This window comes from Caretta caretta, chromosome 5, assembly GCF_965140235.1.
Source record: "Caretta caretta isolate rCarCar2 chromosome 5, rCarCar1.hap1, whole genome shotgun sequence".
NCBI lineage: Eukaryota > Metazoa > Chordata > Testudines > Cheloniidae > Caretta > Caretta caretta.
The window spans coordinates 112811052-112828812 of NC_134210.1; the positions used below are offsets into that span (position 1 = coordinate 112811052).

The window sequence follows — 17761 nt, forward strand, 5'->3', positions numbered from 1 at the left end:
CCCAGATTTGTTCTTCAGTTACAGCCATGCAATGAGGTTGCACTAGTGTAACTGAGAACAGGATTTGGCCTGCAGTGTTAATTTATTCTTTCCTCTCATGGAGTCATTGGCATTGCTGTAGAACCTTCGTCTCCTGTCGGCCAACCCCTTTTTGCTAACTTTGAAATATTAACTTTCCATTTCTCCCCGGTGTCCCACCGCCCACAGAAATGTATAATTTATATACATTTTTATTTGCAATTCCAAAAAAAAAAGAAAAAATATCTCACACATCTGTGAATCATACCCTGGCTTTAGATCAATTTAGAGTCACAACGGACCTGGAAGAGGAGGCCTAAAAGCAATATTTTCTTTCACTGGTTAAGAAGGGCTGATAGAGAAGGGCCTTCTACTGCCAGGGCTCTCTCTAGTCAGGAAACGTTGCCAAATATTGCTTCCCCGCCATAAGAGTCCTGCTGTACTAACACCCCTTAGTAACTGCACTGGCTAGAGATGAAAACAGTTTTTCACTCCCATACTGTTTAGCCCAGGCTTGGGGCAGGTGCTGAACACTGGAAGAATAAAACAGTCAACGATGACATGTTTGGGAGGAAATGGAAAATAGGTGTTGGTAATCTGCATTAAATGGTATTCATATTATTGCTGGGAGGAGAGCGGGAAAGGGATGTTATGGGAACATATTTTTCATTACAGTCTGATCTTTGCTAAATATGCCTAACATATGATCCCGCAGTTTATGCATCTGTCCAAGTGAATACATGTAGGATATATCATCCTGTGAAGGGTGATTGATGCTCATTCTGTGTACACAAATGGGAAATATCCATTTCATACGAGCCTCATAGGTACAGGCAAGGTTTTTTCATTAGAAGTGGAAAAAATTACTAATTATTCATTGGTAATACATATGGAAAGAATGGGGGATTGATTTTTTCCCCTATTATTGGCTACTAGCTATTCCCATAGCCCATTATTTTATATATAGATCTGGGGAAAGAAATTTAGATGATGGAAATAAAATATGCAGTGATGGGAAGAGCAGTAATTAATTTATTTGGCACAAAAATCTTCAAAAGAAACAAAAGAGCTCAGCTATGGATTGTAGTTAATTTCAGTTCCCTTTGTATTTGCTTGTTGTTGGGTTGATCTTTCTACTTTCTCATTTTAAACCATGGTGGTTGATTTTGCAGACACACAATAAAACTGAATTAACTGCATGTCTGTATGTTGACCTTTGAGAGACCTCTTTGTAATCACCTAAAAAAAAACCTATATATGTTAGAATGTTATATGTGGTGCTGGTGGCCCCGCCTATTAATAACATTGCCCAACACTTTCCATTATAAGACCCTATTTTCAGTTTCTTATAACTTTGGTGAATTTTAAACATTTAGGCTAAAATTTCCAGTGCTGGGTGTTTGCATCAGGCTAATATTTTTTTTCTTTGTTGGGGGGGAAGTCAGGGTAAATGTCAGCCAAAATGGTTCAGACAATTCCAAGAATGAGGTTGGGGGGGAAAAACATATTTTTTTCAATGTTAAAAAAAAATTCTGGTGACCCTTGCTTTGAGATGCTCTATGTTTGGAGCAAGAACCTGAAATTTGGCAAGGGTGTGGCCTTTGTGTCAGGGACGAACCATGTGGGCATCAATATGATGCCACTGTGTTAAAAAAACATAAATACTGCAAAGTCAAGCACTCAAAAGTTAGGAAATGCACTGACAACCTTAATTCTGGCATTTCCTAGTTTTGAATGCTTGACTTTGCAAGTTTTGTGTTTGTGTGTTTATACACACATACCTGCACACACGCACATCCCTGCACTTGTTATGGATGCTAATTCTTTCCCATTAAATCACAAATGGAAAGATGATCATGTGGTTTAAAGCACAGGACTAGGCATCAAATGATGTGGGTTTTGTTTCTGCCTCTGCCAAGGACATGTTACTTAACTTCACTGTGCGTCAGTTTCCTCATCACGAAAAGGGGAATCATATTGCCCTATTTCACAGGAGGGTTACAAGGCTTAACATGAATTATTCACTCAGGTTTGTATGGTGATTTAAAAACTTCACATAAAAGACACTATGGAAATGCAAAGCATTATTGACCATTTTAAAACTGTTTTTCCTTTGATAGGAAGGCACCCATTATAAACGTCTCTTAGCGCTTTGATTATTGCGCGGAAGAGGGAAAATCAGAGAATAGCAATTTTTTTTCTTGTTGTATTGATTTCAAAACAGCATGTTCTGCTGTAGGTAACTCAGGGATGATTTTACTGTCATTTTGCTGGCAGAAGGCTTATTATTTCTCTTCCCTGGTTTCTAGGTTGCCCAGTGGATGGTCATCCAGCTCCAAACATCACTTGGTTTTATGCTGGTCAACCCATCAACATGAGACACAACATCCTGGCAGCTGGTCAGATTCTTCAGCTACTAAACATCAGTGATGGTTATCAGGGTGAATTCAGCTGCCTGGCTCAGAATGAAGCTGGCTCACTTATGCAAAAAACATCTCTGACAATCCGAGGTAAAATAATTCTATCCTGCTGCCTTTATAAGATCTTGGCATGGCCAGGGTGGTGCTGTTAACTGTATCAGCATCATTCTGGATTCCTTCACTCTGAGGCCACAAGAAATGGCATCCAAGGGATGTTTTGGTGCCGTAGCCGCTAAGAGTGAATTTGTAGATATGCCCAATAATTCTGGTATCTTGGTTTTTAGAGGCCTACACTGAGATGCATTGGACCTGATTTTCAGGGTTGTTGAGCACATACAGATCACTCCAATATTAGAAGCCACCAATTTTAATGACGGTGTTTCTCAGCCTTTTCAGGCTGAGGACCTTATCTGAAGTCCAAAAATTTTGCTACATCTTATATTTGATATAACAGTAAGAGTGAAATATATATCAATGAGAAAAACGATCAAGCCACATAGTGTGTGTGTGCACGTGTGGGTTTTCCAAGAAATTTACGGAATACTTGAACTTCAAGGGTAAGGGTGTGCAGGAGTAGGGGAGCAAGAGTTTCTTTCCTTTAGAGTGTAATAATATTTTCAACATCTCCTGACCTCCCACCCCCCAAATGCCTTTTATCACTCCCATGGGGGGTCATGACCCACCAATTGAGAAGCAGTGATCTGAGTCTTTTGTTATTAACACAAGTAATGGGTTTTTAAATGTAAATATGTGAATTTTATTTTGGCAGCATCTCTTCTAGGTGCTATAAAAAAAAATTGCTTAATCTTACAAGTTGATCTTTTAATGCGTGATTCCTTTCCTCTTAAAAATACCTCTTTAGGGTAGTTATTTCCATTAAATTTAAGCTTTGATGTTAAAGTTTTAAGGGTAGGTTTTTTTCAAAGGAAGTCGTGAAATAGTTTTGGTGCCCCTTTAATTATGTCCCTTGAAAGCATTGCATTGGAGTTTCACCCCCATGACACCCATAGCATCTATGGGACCTATGCATCTAGAACTTTGTACAATGCATCAAAATTACTGCGTGTTTTTCTTTTGAGATTCTTGCGTCTAGGAATTAATGATAATGCAAGTGCACAATTAAAATCAAGAATGTTGATTTATTTTCTATATTTAGATATGTTTTCCTTGAATAATATTATTTAGCACATTATACTTGAAGTAAGTGAAGCTGCATCTTCAAAGTGCTTTACAATCATTCTCTAATTAATCTGTGTGGGTGAACTGTCTCATGCAGAAATTAGAAATAGGACCAAACCTAAACATCAAATTCAAATACCATAATTTGCTGGTGTCTAAACCTGGGTCCAAATTTTCTGATTTAAGCCTATCTCTGAGTGACACTGGACCACATCATCAGGTGCTGTAAATCTGTGTAACTCCACTGCCTTCAATGGAACTCTGATGATTTACACCAGCTCAGGATGTGGCCCACTGAGAATTCTTTTTCCATTATTAAGATGAATGTTTACTTCTGGGGGAATTCTGCACCAAAAAGTTCAAAATTCTGTAAAATTATGCATATTTATTTGTCAAAATAATGCATCGCTCCAGTTTCAATTTTTTTGGTAATTTATTTAAATTACAATACAGAAAAAAGTCACAACAACTATTCAGCATTTCCTAAACACATGAAAGTTAAGTTACAAACACTTGGTAACTAATACCCTTCATTCCAGTTATAATTCTGGATTTTCATTTAAATTACATTAGAGAACACCAAACAGGAAAAAAAAGTACATCATTTTAAATTGCTCAGACTTTCATACATGAAAGTCATACAGTTTTGCTAATCATTGTCCTGGAACTGTCTGGGTACTTTGGAAAGTGCTTGGTTCTGATTGTCCTGACATTTTATTGGCTGCTTGGTAAATGTTTTATTTGCCCTCAGCGTCTTTTTTTTTAATGGGTATGTAAATATCCTGAGCTGTAATCTAACCCCATTGTGTCACTTTAGCACAGGAAAAAAGTGAGAAAGCACATAGATCTTCCTAGCTGAGGATTCTCTTACTGTCATTTATAATAAGGCTCATTTACATCACTCTGGTAGGGGCCTTAAAACTTTCACAGGTTTTATGCTCCTGGGGGAATTGACTGAGAATTGGAACAGTTAACTAACAATAGGAACATTAACAATGTTACTATGTAGGCAGGCTGCTACATTTCTGCCTCAGAGAATGAGATCAATTAACTAACAGGCAGGCTGCTACATTTCTGCCTAAGCATGCCTCGTGCACAATAAAAAGCCCTACCCTTCCATGCCAGTGAGCTGCAGTAGCAAGCGAGAAGGACAGAGTGTCTCTTTCTCTCTCTCTTGCGCTTGTTGGCATGCACGTACACCCAGCCCCACCCTGACAGTGATCAACCACGCAGGCATGCATGCCCAGACCCTCCTCCCCCATGTCTGTGGCTGCTCAAGGCATGCTGGAACAGTCGCGCACCCTGGGAAGAGGCACGTGTCCCCTGGCAGATTTATTTTTGCCTTTTTCTGCACGGGGGGCACAGTAAAATGCGGGCCTTATGAATTTTACACCCCCAAAGGGGCACAGAATTCTGTCGGGAGTACATCTAGTGTGTGGATTGCTGCCTTTCTGCAAAGGAATGGAAGGATTGATTTACAGCATGGATTAATAATATGCTTATTTCCTATCTAGTATGGGAAAGTCTTATTGGATTTAACAGGATTACTTTAAAGGGCATCTATAGAAATTTTGTAGAGTTCTACAGAAATTCTTCTAAAAAATGATAGAATTTTATATTGAAATAATTTCTATACTATTTTAAGTGTCCTATACTCTTCTGTATCAGAGATGTTCTCCTTTAAATTCCTCAGGATGATTTTAAAAAATCTGTAGAAAGGTTTTTATTTTCTGTTAAATTCTGTGGGACTTTTCCGTAAGGGATATGTATCATGTGGGACTAATACAATAGTCCCCAGGCCCTGTTTCCCCAGTGTGGTATGTATATATCTTAGGTACTTATATAGCCCCCATTACCACAGTATCTGAGCACCTAAAAAACTGGAATGAATTTATCCTCACACCACCCCATTTGACAGGGAAGGGCTATTATTCCCATTTTAAACACTGGGAACTGAGATACTGAGAGACTCGGTGGCTTGTCCAAGGTCACACAGAAAATCTGTGACAGAGCAGAGAATTAAATTAGTCTCCTGAGTTGCAGGCTTCCACCTTAACTACTGGCCCATCCACTGGCCAGTGCTGAAGTCACATATCACCTAGTCGCCATGCCTTATCGTGATGAGTTCCAAAACATAGGATTTACCATATCAGAGAGGATTGATGGTCTAACAAAGGCTGGTATCCCACCTCTGTTTGTGCTCAGTGCCTGATGATTCATAGGGTGACATGCTTTTCCTATACATAATTCACCTATTTTAAACATTTCTGTAGGAGTCACTTTTATCTTATATCAGAGGGGTAGCCGTGTTAGTCTGTATCCACAAAAACAACAAGGAGTCTGGTGGCACCTTAAAGACTAACAGATTTATTTGGGCATTAGCTTTTGTGGGTAAAAAACCCACTTTGCATCTGACGAACCGTTTCAGATTTGGGGACTGGGGATGCATCTGAAGAAGTGGGTTTTTTACCCACGAAAGCTTCTGCCCAAATAAATCTGTTAGTCATTAAGGTGCCACCAGACTCCTTGTTGTTTTTATCTTACAAAACGTCTCCAAAATGGCAGAGCACCTTGGTATCAATCACTGATATTTTACCATTAATCAGCTTTTCTGATTGATTTTTAAATGTTAACTTGAGTGTCTTGTGCTTGTGGCAGAATATTGGTGGTCAGCGGACAGACTGATGGCATGTTCGGCCTCCTGTGGTAACAGGGGAGTGCAGCAACCGCAACTGAGGTGCTTACTGGATGGGACTGAGGTCAACACATCCCACTGTATAGAGAAGCCCAAGCCAGTGCTACAGCCTGTTGCTTGTAACAGAAGAGACTGCCCTTCAAGGTTTGTCCTTGCGCTGTAGTATATTGTGTATGCTTTTACGAAGCATTTAATCAGAGGTGGGCAAACTACGGCCCATGGGCCACATCCGGCCCGCGGGACCGTCCTGCCTGGTCCTTGAGCTCCCAGCTGGGGAAGCTAGTCCCTGGCCCCTCCCCTGCTGTCCCCCTTCCCCCGCAGCCTCAGCTCGCCATGCCGCCAGCACTCTGGAGGGCGGGGCTGCGAGCTCCTGCCAGGCAGCACGGTGGCGTGGCTGGCTCCGGCTGGGCGGCGTGGCTGCCAGACATGCTGCTCTGAGCGGCATGGTAAAGGGGTGGGGATCAGAGGAGTTGGATAAGGGGCAGGAGATCCTCGGGGGCAGTCAGGGGACAGGGAGCAGGGGGCGGTTGGATGGGGTGGAGGTTCTGGCGGGGGGGGCGGTCAGGGGACCGGGAACGGCGGGGGGTTGAATAGGCGTGGGAGTCCCAGCGGGGGGGCCTGTCAGCGGGCGAGGGCGTCAATGGGGTCAGGGCAGTCAGGGGACAAGGAGCAGGGGGGGTTGGATGGGTGGGGAGTTCTGAGGGGGGCAGTCAGGGGGTGGGAAGTGGTAGGGGGCAGATAGGGGGCGGGGCCAGGCTGTTTAGAGGCACAGCCTTTCCTACCCGTCCCTTCATACAGTTTTGGAACCCCGATGTGGCCCTCAGGCCAAAAAGTTTGCCCACCCCTGCATTTAATAATACTCTGCCCTGGACAACATGTTATCTTTGCTTTTCTAGTGTCTGTCCAAGAAACAATTGTATCTGAAAGTGAATTTACTGAATCTTAATCCAGATAAATTAGAGGGCATGGTGGTGGATTGGGGAAAACATTCACAGTACATGGCAGAGATTATGTCTACTCCTTCTGTTAAAGGGGTTTATCGTCTTCTTTTTATTAGCAAAGTTCACAACCTAATGGTCTTTTGGATCCTTCCCAGGAAGGATCAGTGCCCAAGAATGCTGTTTGTTAGACGAAGCTAGCTAGAGGACTGAATTTTCCTCTTTGACTCACTAGTTAACCATACCTTTGTCAACTCCAGACTAAATATATGCTGTTTGGGGGCATGACTGTGCCCTTCTATTTGTTTGTACAGCACCCAGGAAAGAGAGTCTTGATCCTGATTGGAGCCTTTGGGTACTACCATAATATATATGTATTTTTGTCCTTCTGCAAATCAGTAGCAGATTTCAGGGCCCTGCAAGTCAGTTTCCCATTGGAGAGGAAATCAATGATATGTAGTCTGTTTATTTTCTTACTCTTGATCTACGCTGCAAAGTTATATAGGCATATCTATGTTGGGCAGGAGTGTGAAAAACCACACCTGACTGACATATTTATGCTGACCAAAAAAACTCCTCCCGCCTTCCTCTCCCCCGCCCCCCGGTGTAGATGCATCTATGTCAGTGGACATGTGCTTCTGCCAGGGTACCTAATGTCATTCAGAGAGGTGATGTTCCTGCATCAACAGAAAAACTCCTCCTGTGAAGTTGGCTATGCCAACATAACCATGCCAGGATAGTCCCCATAGTATACACATAGCCTTAGCATGGCTGGTTTTTTATACTGTATATATACCAGCCCCTAAACAGAGGTGGTCACAAACAGCATGCAAACAAACCCATGTTTCAGAAATTCAGCCCCAGCACCAATGCCTACTTCCCAAGAAGCCACTCTGCCCCAAGAATTGACTTCAGATAGAAAGATAAAGGGAGAGAGTAAATTCTCCAGCTGCCTCCAACAGCTTCCTCAAATGAAACTGCATCCCAAAACTAACAATACACCATTTCTTCAATGACTGTACATTGCTTGCAAAACTTTGTGTAACCATGCCAACTAGTGACTCCCCTGAGAACGGTATCGGTATTAATATTATGTTATGTGATGGGACATTTGTAACAAATCAGAAATAAACAAATCAAAATTAGAGATAGGCCCAAACTGCAAATTTCAGGTAAAAATCCAGAGTGACTCCAGTAACTTCACCTGCATGACTCTGGTTTTGCACTCATATATTTGAGATCAGAATCTGGCCACAATTTCTGACACGAGCGGAGAAGCTGAGAATCAGAAAGTATCCTGATGAGCAGAGAGCAGCCAGCTTTCCAGCCATTTGCTTTGGCTGTGGCTTGGGGGGGCAGCTAGGATGCCCTTTCATTACCTTTCTATAATGTGTTCCTGCACCTCTCTTTAGGCAAATGTTTTCTGGATGGCCAGCTGAGTCATAAGGAACAGCTGAAACCACGAGAGACTTGATGAAATATGAAACATGCTCATTAATATCAGCAGTTTGACTTGCTGATGGGAATATTTCCACAGGAATGATTTATGTCCTTTTATCCCCTTCCTGAGCTATAATGCAGCCCACGCTTCTCTTCCCGGCTCCCGAGAAAACTGCTGAAGTGTATGTTTGGAAATAAAAGTTGATTGAAATGCAGAGCTGAGCTTTACAAAGGGCAGAGAAGCTGCAGAATCAACCTCGCCAAACTCTATGATACGCAGAGGAGAAGTATTTTTTGTCCTTGCCAAGAACTCTATTTATTTTATTGTTTCTGTAACAGTGGGAATCAGTCAGCAGAGCGTTAATGAAAATATAATGGATGCCTTTACTTGAGTATCAGAGCTCCAAGGGACTGGAAAGCACCTACTGCCTGTTTTGTAAAGTAATCATAAATATGGTGCTGCTGGTTGGGGAGATGCTGGGCTTTCCCTCCGCCACCCAGAACACATAAATCCTGCAAAGTAGCCTGAAGCCTATTTCAGCAGAGCTCCTGACTTGACCAGAACTCTCCCCCTGGAACTAATAATCACTTCCCTTCCTCCTTCCCTCCAACCTCTCTTCAGAAACCATCTGGGTAAATATCGCACCACTCCATTGGGAAACAACTCTCTTTGCCTCCTTGTGCCAACTGCTTGGCACATGGACCCAGCTCTTGCAGTGTTCAGCATCACCATTATCTACCATGTGCATGCCTGAACATGGCCCGTGATTCATGATTACCAAGAGACTCACTTCTTTCACACATTCCGCATAGCAGTTTTAACAGCCAGTAATAAGCTGCAGACTAGCTGAGTGGGAGGCTATTTCACATTATCCCAGGATTGGAGGAAGGTTGCTGATCTCTGAACAACCAACTAAATCTGTTACCCAGTTAGTAGTAGATGGTAGACCAGTATAATAATATTATATTTCTTTATTTATGTATTAAATGTTATTTTGTTAATTTGTTTTAGTGTTTTTAAAAAGTCAATACATATAGGGTCAGATCCTCTATTTCAGCCATGCAGCTCAGGGAAAATGGCACAATGCCCTTTGTGCTTCCCCAATTCCTGTCTGGCTGTGCACCAGCCCATTCCCTTGGAGTAAGAGCAGCCTAGAAGCTGCTGTAAGTTATCCAGGAAACCAGTGGCCCCAAGGAGGCAATATAGCGACCAGGGGTCAGCAGGGCTAGAGACATACAAGTTATGCATCTATGTCAGCAGCAAGTTGAGAGTGGGAGCTGCTGTGTGGTCTTTACATAACTGAAGAGTCCCCTTATTGGGCTGATCCTCCCATGGCTTGTAATACTGGCCTTAGGTCCAGAATCTGCCAACATGATGCTGCAAAGTGACCACACCGCACCCCAGGGTTAGAAGTATTTACATGGGTTTTGCAAACAGAGCCAAGAAAATATAGAATAGTTTCTATTCTGGGCCCAACCCCTTTTGACAGAGGTGCTAAAATGTAACATACTTTAGTCCCTAGCCCACGAGGTGCTGAATTTCCTCAGCTCCCATTGACCTCAGTGGAAGGTGAGGCTGCTCAGCATCCCCCAAGATTGAGCCCAAAGTGATCAAATGGCTGGCTTTCTGCAAGTGCCTCTGTGATTTTAGAGGAGCAGTGTTATGAGATCCCTGTGACACTGTCATTTCTGCCTGATGATTCTGTACTGCTCCTTGACCCCTTTGCGTTTCTCCTATCAGGTGGATGGTGACATCCTGGTCCCTTTGTACACGGAGCTGTGGTGGAGGGGTCCAGACCCGGCGAGTGACTTGTCAGAGGTTGACCGCTATGGGCAGTTCCGTCCCCATGTCAAATGAGGCATGTGCCCAGGTTGCCAAACGCCCAGTGGATACCCAGATCTGTAACAGGCAGCTGTGCATGGAGTGGGTGGCCTCCTCCTGGGGTCAGGTAAGGGCCACACAGACATACAAAACTTCTCGTACAGTTGGGTGACAAGAGGTGCCTGAAGACGAGAGCAATAATTTTGCATCTGTGATTAATGCATCGTATGAGGTTTTAAGACTCATGTCTTTTGTTTAATGCACTGGATGATTGGGATAACCAAACTTCACACGTTTCATGAAAGAGATAGCAGCCTAAAAGACAGGGCTAGACTGTGCCAGATCGGCACTGCCTTGAGTATGGAGGCACATTGTCCCAGGGGGAGCTCATGGAGGGATTATGTCTCCGGCACGCATAACTGCTCCCCAGTGCTCAATGGGGCAGTAGTCATCCTTTGGGATAGTGTGGCCTGTTTTCCCTATCCCCTGCAGTGTCCAAGCTTGCTCTGTAAGGTGATGTGGTCCTGCTTCCTCATCTCCCCCATTTCCTTTGGGGAGATATGCAATCTTGAGGGAACAATCCGAGCCCTCCTCCAAGTACAGAGACTGTGGTTGTGACCAGTCTTTGCTTGGGGTAAGCAAGGAGAAGAGGAAAGTTCTTCTCCCATCCCCAGATCTGTGTACACCCTAGAAGAGCTAGTCACGATCTGGCCCTTCACTCCTCTCCACTGGACTGTCTTCACAGAAGAAGAGGCTTCTTCTTGCAGCCTCTTGTTATGTATTTATTTATTTGTAGTGATGGACACAACCCTGGAGAGCAAAATCCTCCCTCTTCTCTCAGAGCAGCATGGACACTGGCAGCTCAAGCTTCCCCGTCCTGTTCTGCCAATGTACCTCAGTAATGACCTGGAGAAACTGGTCAGTTTCCATGGCCTAGTCAATCCTTGCTGTCTCTTGTGTATCTGGACACAGTGAAACACACACATTTCCAGACCCTGATTGTCTCTGTTATGCAACATTTATATCTGGTCCTGTTCTGGGCTGTCGTGTGTTTTTTAACAAACCCCCAGTTTCACAAAAGTTTCGGATATCCACCAACACCTCATAAAATCAGGATTTATTTGAACCACTATGTAAGGGAAACTGTAATGATGATACAAGACATTGGGTCCAAAGCATTTTAAGACTCCCACACAAGTCAGTCTGAAACTCTATCCTTACTGCTTCATGTTGTGCTCAGATACTAAAAAGTTGTTCTGTAAATAGTGAATGATTCATAGTATTATGAGTGGAATCCTCCTATTGGGGAGATCCATGGGAGAGCCCCTTATTGTCTGTGGATCTCTGTGGGTCAGCAGATCTCCAGAAAGGATTGTGGCATATATGTGCTGTAAATGTAACCCACAGCCAGTCATTGTGGTACTCTGTCTCCCTCCCTCTCAGCTGTAGCTGGCCCACACGTACAGGCTGGTGAGAATTTTAGCTTAGGTAGAAGAGGTTCATATATTTAGACGCAAAGGTCCGATGTTCAGTCCACCCTGATGATGACTCATCCAGGGGCAGAGTGGAATAAGTGAAGGCCAGAGTTTAATCCACAGGCTAGTTTTACTTGATTATATGAGTTAAAGTCAGATATTAATGTTGTTATTTTAACATTACATTTGGCCTACGAAAGGTTTTCAATGGAAGAACAGTTCATCTATAACAAACCTGAAGAGGTCATACTTTTAAATCAATATCCTTAAAAAGTACTAATCAGGAAACACTTAAGGAAATCAAGTTTAGGGGCACACAACAAAAGCCTAATAAAAATATTATGCAGAGTCAGCTTTGAGCACGCAGGGATTGGCTTCATTCTCAATATAGACTGAGTTACCCTGAAATATTTTGCAGCTTTTCATGATTAGTGCCTGGTAAGTCAATGTGGAAACAATGGCAAATAAATCACATGATCTCATTTTGTTTGATTTCATAGTGATATGATAGTAGATCTTAGCCACATAAATTCTGTAATTTCTGATATGACCATATATAATCTCATATATAATATATAGTATATATGAATATACTAAATACAGCCTTGTAGACCAAAGTTACTCGTTACACAGCATACAACATTGACTGTTTTGCTCCATCAAGGTCGGTAACTCATTTTATGAAATGTTCATAGGACAAAGGTTATTGCAAAGCATCCAGTGCCATCATTGAAATGAGACATGTTACTGCCAGCGAGCTGAAAATAACTTCATTAAATCCTATGTCTGTGTATTTTGGAGAAAGTTCACTCAGAACATAGACTGAGTTATGCTGCATTTATGAGTAAAGAGCTGAACATTCTTTCAAAACAGAGAAGCAAATTGCTCAATTTGTACTTTCTTTGAAATTTCGAGTAAGGATTGTGTAATGCTAGCTGTTGGCCAGTTAACTCAAATGGGTGGTTGTAACCCGTGGTGATTTACCTCATTCCCTATGATATCATACCAAGTCTCAATCATCAAAGACGCATGAATTCATCTGTTATACCTGACCTTTGTGCTTTATAATATAATATTTCTCCTACCTGAAAAAAGCATTTCTCAAGCTCCATGTAAACCTATACAGCTCTGTTCCAAGACATGTCTACAAGACAATTACATTAATTACAATTAGGAACAGACCACTGGCTGTGGATCAGTGACATTTCTCCATTGTATCATAGGTTTCACGCCGGGGGACATCAGGTTCATATTGGTCAGGTTTAGTGATTAGCTTTCCCAGACTAAAGTGAAAATAAATAGATGACCTACCCCACTTCAAAACCTGTTACTTTCTTGTACCTCCCACCTTCTTTCATTTAGTTTTAAGTGGATTACTGTGGGCTATTTAACCTCCACAGCTTTGGTTTTCTTATAGTCCAACAAAGCTTCAAGACGCATCCCCTAAGATTTCCATTCACTCAGGCCTGTTTATGATGAAGATTGCCAGCACGTACAGCTATTGCAGTCCTGCCCCAAGTACCCAAATTAATGACACCTACATGCACCTGAGCCAGTGCCCCCTGTGAAAAGCCTTGCATTGACTTACGTCTCTCTCTTTCAGCCTGCGGGGAAGTGCTATCCTTATTGCGCCTGCACCAAAGCATTAGGCTGCCTAACAGTAGAGTATTATTCTATAGACCACTTAGGTCTTTGGTGGACATTCAAGATGAATTTGAGCATATTCGATCCCTCTCACTCTACCTAATCGGTTCTCTGACCCCAGCCAAGCTGGTGATTACTCCCTCTCCTCCTTCTGAGGGCCCTGCCTACTTATCTTTTCACAAAACACCCTTCCTTGCAATCAATTCATCGGTCTCCCCACTCCAGCTCAACCAAGCTTCCTCTTTTTCTGCTGGACCCTGGTCCAGGTGTTGGTTGAGAACTAGTACCAGATGTGAGGAGGGCATGCCAGGGTGGAAGAGGGTTTCTGGCACTAGGCGGGTAGCACAGGTCAGAGCTAGTGCCAGGTAGGAATCCCAACCTGCTCCACCTTTGCACTGATGGAAACTCCTTGATCCCTACATTCATTTCCCTTCTCGTCCATCTCCAAATCAGCAGTCCCCTCCCAAAACCAGTTTCCAGATATTGGCTGCCTGGAAACCAGGCAGTTTTATAAGGGTTGATGAAAGATGGTGCCAAAGTCACATGCTTCATGCCTTTAGCTGTCTGTGATTTAAACTGGGAAGAGGGGAAACAAATTAAACCACAAGAGGCTGACTGACAGGTTTGAGTAAGTTAGGATGTCTTTGTGTTAAAGCAAAAACCATTGCTGGCCCGATTCAGTCTTGCTATGAACCACCTGACTATAAATTGTGACAGTACAAGCTGTAAAATACACAGTAAAGGGACTGTAGCAAGATTTCCTATATGGATCACAAGCTCGGGGCTAATAAGATGAGAGCTTTTTATTTGTCCAAACAGATGGATTTAAGATTGAAACAGGCAAAGAGGGAGGGGAATTAATCTAGAGAGCAGATACAGAAATGAGTTTTAATGCTGCCCTGGGGAGGCTGTGTGGGATACAAGAAGACTGTGCACTTGTACTCAAAACCTACTGATCTCTATGAAGTGACTGAGAGCATCTGCATCTCAGCAACATGCATCTCTGCTCATTGACTCCCAAGAAGGGTTTCATAAAAGCAGGGCATGTTCTCTCTTTATGCCACTGAATGTCTTTTTTCTACTTTTGCAGTGTAATGGGCCATGCATCGGACCGCGACTAGCTGTACAGCACAGACAGATTTTCTGCCAGACCAGGGATGGGAATTCCGTGTCTTCTGACCAGTGCAGTGCCCTGCCAAGGTATTACAGAATCCCTCATCATCAGAACGGCTCTTCTGTACAGAGACCTATGAATTAGGCCAGAGATTTTACTGCCTTTGGAGGTTTTTGGATTTGAGGTCCTGATTCTCCTTTCATCTCTCAGGAATAACAGGAGAATTGGGCTCTGTGCATGTTTGATACCATTTTTACAGAGAAACCCCAATTCTCCCTTCAAGTTTTTCCTAGTGGATGAGCATCCACATTGCCAAAGCCATCCCAGTTAGCACTGCTTGGTAGTATATCAACATTTCTCCTGTGCAATAACTAAATGAGCACCAAGTGTACAGAAGGAAAAGGATGAGTTCTGAACACCGGTTTTTGTTTGTGCCATTTGTAAAACCCTAACAACAATATCTGAAACCCAAGCTTGTTGCATTTATACTAACAAAGCTATGGTGGCTTACATCAGCCACTTCTTGGTTCATTACAACTCCTCAGTAGTATCTGGTCGTTAACTACTTTATGGACAGAAGGAGTGCTAAAGTTGTTTGAGATAGATCCTCAACTGGTGTAAATGGATACATAGCTCCATAGACTTCATTGGAGCTATGCCAATTGACATCAGCTGAGGATCTGGCCTTTTGAGTCCCGTTCTGTAATTGCCAGTTGAAGTCAATGGGCCAGACCCTCAATACAGCCCATTAAGACAATGGATCTATGCTGATTTACAACCACTGTGGATCAGGTCCAGCAAGTATTCAGAGAGGTTCAGGATCAGAGCTATAGGGCCTGTGGTATCCCCAGTGTTTGAGGAATACCCAGTGTGACTAAGCCTCTTATTTCCTGCCTGGTGGTATAATAATATCTCTGTCCTTTTTATTAACAGGCCTTTGAGCACACAGAACTGCTGGACAGACATCTGTGGTGTGCACTGGAGGGTCAGTCTGTGGACCCTGTGTACAGCTACGTGTGGGAACTACGGCTTCCAGTCCAGGCGAGTGGAATGCGTGCATGTCCGCACCAACAAACCTGTGCAGGAGCACTACTGTTCCTGGAGGCCAAGACCTGCGAACTGGCAACGCTGCAACATCACCCCCTGCGAAAACAGTACGTTCCTGTGGGAGAAAGGAGCCACCTGTGAATCTTCGCCGCAGAGCTGGGTCCCCAGAGCGCGGTGTTGGGCCCCACTGCTGGGCTGCTTGGGAAAACATTTGTCTGAAAAATGGCAAATTGCAGCCTGAAAAATCAAGTGTTCCTACTGGAATGTCTCCAGCATTGTTTGTTGTTGATGTTGTTTTCTAAGAGTTGGGATCTCATCTTCCTGGTAATAGGGCTAAAAGTAATAGGTGCTGCCCTAAGTTTCCATTATTGGTATGGAGAGAAATAATAAATCATAAACAGGTAGTTAGTTGATGTTAACATCAAGCAAACCTGAGGCAGATTAGTTGGTTAGTGCGGGGAATTCCTGCAGTGGATGAGGCTTTCAGGTGACTAGAACTTAATTGGGCCTGCCAAAAAACACACACATTATAAATATTGCAAAAGGAATAAATATCTGGAACAGATGTGCCTCTTTGGAAACCAAGCCCTGTTATGTCAGTGTTCACCTGGGAACACCAAGTAGCATGAGTATAAATCACAACCTCTTTGCCAGTCATGGCTCCCAAGTACTCTGAAGCATTGTGTTTAAGGGCCAGAACCTGGAGTCTAGTGTGCAGCCAGCAATTCTGAGGCTGGGCGCTGGGGATCTCCGCAGAGGCTGGGCGCTGTGGAGCAGCAGCAGAACCACTAGACTACAGAAGGCGTGCTACAGGCCTTCTCCCACCTCTAGAGGCAAATATAGGTGCTCAGTAAAGCCAGCCCAAACACAGTTAGCATGGCTTGGCTTGCTGAGGGAGGACAGGAGTGGAGTTTAAAGGAGGTGCACGAGACCCTCACCCGCACTCTAGCTTCTTTCTTTGGAGTGGCATAAAGGGACCCTAAAAGCCACAGCTCCAGTCAGGGGAGAATTCCTTTGGCACCAGCACTATGGCAGACAGCAAGAATGCTGCCCTCTGAGGATCCCCTCACAAGCTGGCATGGGGGAGGGTGTGTAGGGGCCAGGACACACAGCCTTGTGGAGATTCCAGGCAGTGCTGCAGCCCATAGGGCAACACCAAGAGGCTGCTGTTAATGAGACAGGTCCTTAGGGCTGTCTAAGTTACATTGGGAGGGTTGCTGGGCCTCGAAAGAGCCCAGGATTAGGAGAGTGCAAAGGTTGCTTAACCCTGTCCCTGGGCTGAAGGGTTCAGTGCTCCACGTGTTAGAAACACAACATAGAATCTCACCTGATAACTTCAGAACTAGCCAGTATGGACCTCCCAAGCTCCAGACCAACCAGTGTGGACCTCCCAAGCCGATAAAGTACATAAAGGTGCCATGGAGCAACTCTCTTTAAAAAGGTTTCAGAGTAGCAGCCATGTTAGTCTGTATTCGCAAAAAGAAAAGGAGTACTTATGCTCAAATAAATTTGTTAGTCTCTAAGGTGCCACAAGTACTTCTTCTCTTTAAAAAGCAGCTCGTTATTTTATTTATATTTTTAATGCCAACTTGACAATGGGGATATCTCCTGTGGTACTGGAGAGCAAAACCCCCACGAGTGCAGTGACAGCCCCAAGAAGTAGGTATCCCACTAACCAGTCAACAGTACTACTACTAACCCAGGACTCCCCTCTCTGATTGTGTGGTCTAAAAGCAACCTTTGGATGTTCAATTCTTCAAACCCATGTCTGTGTAGATCCTTGAGGCGCATGGGCACTTCCAGGGAAGGTCCACACAGATAAGAAATCTTGAAGAACCACAGTTACTGGGAGTCAAGTTTCAGAGGGGTAGCCGTGTTAGTCTGGATCTGTAAAAGCGGCAAAGAGTCCTGTGGCACCTTATAGACTAACAGACATATTGGAACATGAGCTTTCGTGGGTCAATACCCA

General features: G+C 43.6%; 1 protein-coding gene across 4 annotated transcripts in view; it reads left to right on the forward strand.

Annotated features, from left to right (window-relative positions):
* ADAMTSL1 (ADAMTS like 1) overlaps window positions 1-17761 on the forward strand; it is a 687776-nt gene that overhangs the window by 660954 nt on the left and 9061 nt on the right. For all 4 annotated transcript variants that reach the window (XM_075128816.1, XM_075128817.1, XM_075128818.1 and 1 more), the window contains 5 exons: window positions 2328-2528; window positions 6276-6456; window positions 10432-10639; window positions 14722-14831; window positions 15679-15899. In XM_075128816.1, the coding sequence (XP_074984917.1) occupies window positions 2328-2528; window positions 6276-6456; window positions 10432-10639; window positions 14722-14831; window positions 15679-15899 (921 nt within the window). The remainder of the gene's footprint in view (window positions 1-2327; window positions 2529-6275; window positions 6457-10431; window positions 10640-14721; window positions 14832-15678; window positions 15900-17761) is intronic.